This window comes from Nanorana parkeri, unplaced genomic scaffold, assembly GCF_000935625.1.
Source record: "Nanorana parkeri isolate BGI_ZX_2015 unplaced genomic scaffold, ASM93562v1 scaffold748, whole genome shotgun sequence".
NCBI lineage: Eukaryota > Metazoa > Chordata > Amphibia > Anura > Dicroglossidae > Nanorana > Nanorana parkeri.
The window spans coordinates 337386-341708 of NW_017307016.1; the positions used below are offsets into that span (position 1 = coordinate 337386).

General features: G+C 55.3%; 1 protein-coding gene across 1 annotated transcript in view; it reads left to right on the forward strand.

Moving 5' to 3' along the window:
* The window catches only part of TWF2 (twinfilin actin binding protein 2), a 19806-nt gene that overhangs the window by 7836 nt on the left and 7647 nt on the right, over positions 1 to 4323 (forward strand). The window contains exons 2-3 of the mRNA XM_018564376.1: positions 225 to 302; positions 3439 to 3617. Of these exons, the coding sequence (XP_018419878.1) occupies positions 225 to 302; positions 3439 to 3617 (257 nt within the window). The remainder of the gene's footprint in view (positions 1 to 224; positions 303 to 3438; positions 3618 to 4323) is intronic.

Genomic DNA, 4323 nt, shown 5'->3' on the forward strand with positions numbered 1-4323 from the left:
ACCAGGGCCCCCCCCCCCTCCCTCTCGGAGCCGGGACTATATTTGGGAGCTTATGCTGTCAGGGAGGTGATCAAGTTTAGCATATGTCCTCATCCCGTATTCCCCATTAGTCGCTGAACCTTCGCAGACGGCCAGAAGTTCTCCCCTCTCAAGTGTCACCCCCAGAGGCCTCTTCGTTCTCCTCCTTTCTGCTTCACTTACCGGCATGTTTTTACTTCTTCTAGCAACACCGGAGTTGAAGGAGTTCTTTGCCAAGGCTCGGAATGGATCCATCCGCCTTATAAAAGTGGTCATTGAAGATGGTGAGTGTTCTCCTGAGGGGCCATGGGTGGAGAGGGGATAGTGAAGGGGCCATGGATGGAGAGAGGATGGTGAAGGGGCCATGGGTGGAGAGAGGATGGTGAAGGGGCCATGGATGGAGAGAGGATGGTGAAGGGGCCATGGATGGAGAGAGGATGGTGAAGGGGCCATGGATGGAGAGAGGATGGTGAAGGGGCCATGGATGGAGAGAGGATGTTGAAGGGGCCGTGGATGGAGAGAGGATGGTGGATGGAGAGAGGATGGTGAAGGGGCTGTGGATGGAGACGGGATGGTAAAGGGGCCGTGGATGGAGAGAGGATGGTAAAGGGGCCTTGGATGGAGACGGGATGGTGAGGGACCGATGGATAGAGGGGGGACAATGAGAGACTAGTAATTGGGTGGGGACAGTGAGGTGCCCATGGGTAGAGAGGGGTTGATAATGCGCAGAAGGATAGAGTGGACCTGGTGAGGGGATTATAGATGGAAAGGGCATGTTAAGGAACTATGGATGTAGAAGGAATGGGGAGAGGGCTATTGATAGAGAAGAACGATAAAGGACCATGGGTATGTAGGGGATGATGACAGAGCCTTGGGCGGAGAAGGAACAGTGATGGTGCCGTGGATGGAGAAGGCATGTAAGGGAATTATGATGGAGACCAGATGGTAGGGAAAGGTGATGCAAAGATGGATGTTGAGGGGATGGCGAGGGGCTATGGATATTGAGAAGTCAGTAAGGGGACTCTGGATGTAGTGGGGACGGTGAGGGGACTCTGGATGTAGAGGAGACAGTGAGGGGAAAATTTATATAGAGAGGATGGGGAGGGGACTATGGGTGTAGAGGGGATGGTGAGGGAAAATATATATAGAGGGGAGGGAGGGATGGAGTAAACATGGTGAGGGGACTCTGGATGTAGAGGGGGACGGTGAGGGGACTCTGGATGTAGAGGGGGGCGGTGAGGGGACTCTGGATGTAGAGGGGGACGGTGAGGGGACTCTGGATGTAGAGAAGACAGTGAGGGGAAAATTTATATCGAGAGGATGGGGAGGGGACTATGGGTGTAAATGGTACAGTAAGCGGACTATGGATGTAGAGGGGATGGTGAGGGGACTCTGGATGTAGAGGGGGACGGTGAGGGGACACGGGAAGTAGAGGGGGACGGTCAGGGGACACGGGATGTAGAGGGGACAGTGAGGGGACACGGGAAGTAGAGGGGGACGGTCAGGGGACACGGGATGTAGAGGGGACAGTGAGGGGACACGGGAAGTAGAGGGGGACGGTCAGGGGACACGGGATGTAGAGGGGACAGTGAGGGGACACGGGAAGTAGAGGGGGACGGTCAGGGGACACGGGATGTAGAGGGGACAGTGAGGGGACACGGGAAGTAGAGGGGGACGGTCAGGGGACACGGGATGTAGAGGGGACAGTGAGGGGACACGGGAAGTAGAGGGGGACGGTCAGGGGACACGGGATGTAGAGGGGACAGTGAGGGGACACGGGAAGTAGAGGGGGACGGTCAGGGGACACGGGATGTAGAGGGGACAGTGAGGGGACACGGGAAGTAGAGGGGGACGGTCAGGGGACACGGGATGTAGAGGGGACAGTGAGGGGACACGGGAAGTAGAGGGGGACGGTCAGGGGACACGGGATGTAGAGGGGACAGTGAGGGGACACGGGAAGTAGAGGGGGACGGTCAGGGGACACGGGATGTAGAGGGGACAGTGAGGGGACACGGGAAGTAGAGGGGGACGGTCAGGGGACACGGGATGTAGAGGGGACAGTGAGGGGACACGGGAAGTAGAGGGGGACGGTCAGGGGACACGGGATGTAGAGGGGACAGTGAGGGGACACGGGAAGTAGAGGGGGACGGTCAGGGGACACGGGATGTAGAGGGGACAGTGAGGGGACACGGGAAGTAGAGGGGGACGGTCAGGGGACACGGGATGTAGAGGGGACAGTGAGGGGACACGGGAAGTAGAGGGGGACGGTCAGGGGACACGGGATGTAGAGGGGACAGTGAGGGGACACGGGAAGTAGAGGGGGACGGTCAGGGGACACGGGATGTAGAGGGGACAGTGAGGGGACACGGGAAGTAGAGGGGGACGGTCAGGGGACACGGGATGTAGAGGGGACAGTGAGGGGACACGGGAAGTAGAGGGGGACGGTCAGGGGACACGGGATGTAGAGGGGACAGTGAGGGGACACGGGAAGTAGAGGGGGACGGTCAGGGGACACGGGATGTAGAGGGGACAGTGAGGGGACACGGGAAGTAGAGGGGGACGGTGAGGGGGATGGTGAGGGGACCTTGGACGGTGAGGGGACAGTGAGGGGAAATGTATACAGAGGCGAGGGAGGGAGGGGTGGGTGGATTGTTTGGAGTGGACATGGTTAAGGGTCGGTAAGTAGACATGTCGGTGGGAGGAATCCAGAGATGAGGAATTGTGGATGAAGCAATCATTGGTGGTCATTGAAGAATCGGATCCAATCCCATGCAGCGTAGGGTGGATATAAATGAATGTCTGAGCTATCATCAGAAGAAGATTTTGGGGTATAAATTGGTGAAATCTTATAAATTGTAATTTTCTAATGGAGAGACATGATTTGTGTGGACACTACCAGTCCGTGTTCTATAAACACAAGATGAAAATTCTTCACGTCCAATGAAAGCCCCTCCCCCGAGCCTGTAATGAGGGTGACTAGGTTGTTAAAATTCCCTGCAGTCCGGGGACGTGTCGAGCCTTTAATCCTCCCGACACAGACGACCTCATGACCGCTGCAGCACACACGGAAAGTCTGATTATAGATAACTGACACCAATTACTGGAGGACTTTCCAACTCCTTGAAGCCCGTGTCAAGGCAGAAACATCTGCAGCACATTATCCTCCGTGTTGTTCCCATGTAAAGACTCCACAAGTACAGAAAATACCCATTAAAGGGGCAGAAATGCACTCCGCATAATTGTGGGCATCTTTGTGGTGTCAGCCCTGCCCAATGTCTCACGCTAAACTTCTCAACCACTTCCACTCTCAGATCTCTACAACATAAATCATTCTGTGGTCCAAGTTAAGAACTGGGAGGGCTCTTGGCGATAACGAAGGTAAATGTAGTAATTGCCTCTGTTGTTTCTCCCGCCGTGCAGAGCAGCTGGTGTTGGGTGCGCACAAGGAGCTCAGACACAACTGGGACAAGGACTACGACACCTTCATCCTCCCCCTGCTGGACGACACGCAGCCATGCTACATCCTCTACCGGCTCGACAGCCAGAACGCACAGGGGTTCGAGTGGCTCTTCCTGTCGTGGTCACCTGATCACTCTCCGGTACGGTCCCAGACTCCTCCTCCTATGATACAGACCCAACGATCTGCTCCCTGCACATGGCAAATGGAAGGTCCTCTCTTTTTTTGCCAACCTCCTGCCCTCTAATGCAAAAGGCTTGGAGCAATGACTCCGCCCCCCCAAAACCCAACAACCGGAGTTATTTTTCATAATGGAATGAGTCCTTGGGCTTGTGGGGAGATGGAGGACGGGAGTTGTGAATTCCAGCACCCCCTGTATCTCTACGGAGGGTTATCCGTGCTGCAGATCCTATTCTTGCTTTATGCACAGCGCCATCTAGTGGAGGAAAGGGAGGATTACACCTGCAGGGAGAGGAGGGATGCCAGGTCTGGTCTTGTATGGGATTGTTGTATCTTATATTATGTGGTCCCCAGAATCAGGAAATGTTTTCACACAATGAAAAGAGACCTTAGGATCTGTGACTGGAGAGACTACAACTCCTATCAGCCAATGAAGCAGTGGGACTTGTAGACGTCACCTCCTTGTAGTCCATGGATTGCTTCCTCCGGCCCTGGGACTGAAGTTCCGTACCTCTGGTCAGCGCTCCGCATTCAGTTTGTCTGCTCGGGGGCCGTACAGGGCGCGCTGGGAGCCCAAAACTGGAATGCAGGAGGAGCCCACCCTCTGCCAGCTTCTATTGCTGTTTGTGTCACCATATGACCAATTTGCTCTCATTTCCTGTCCCTGT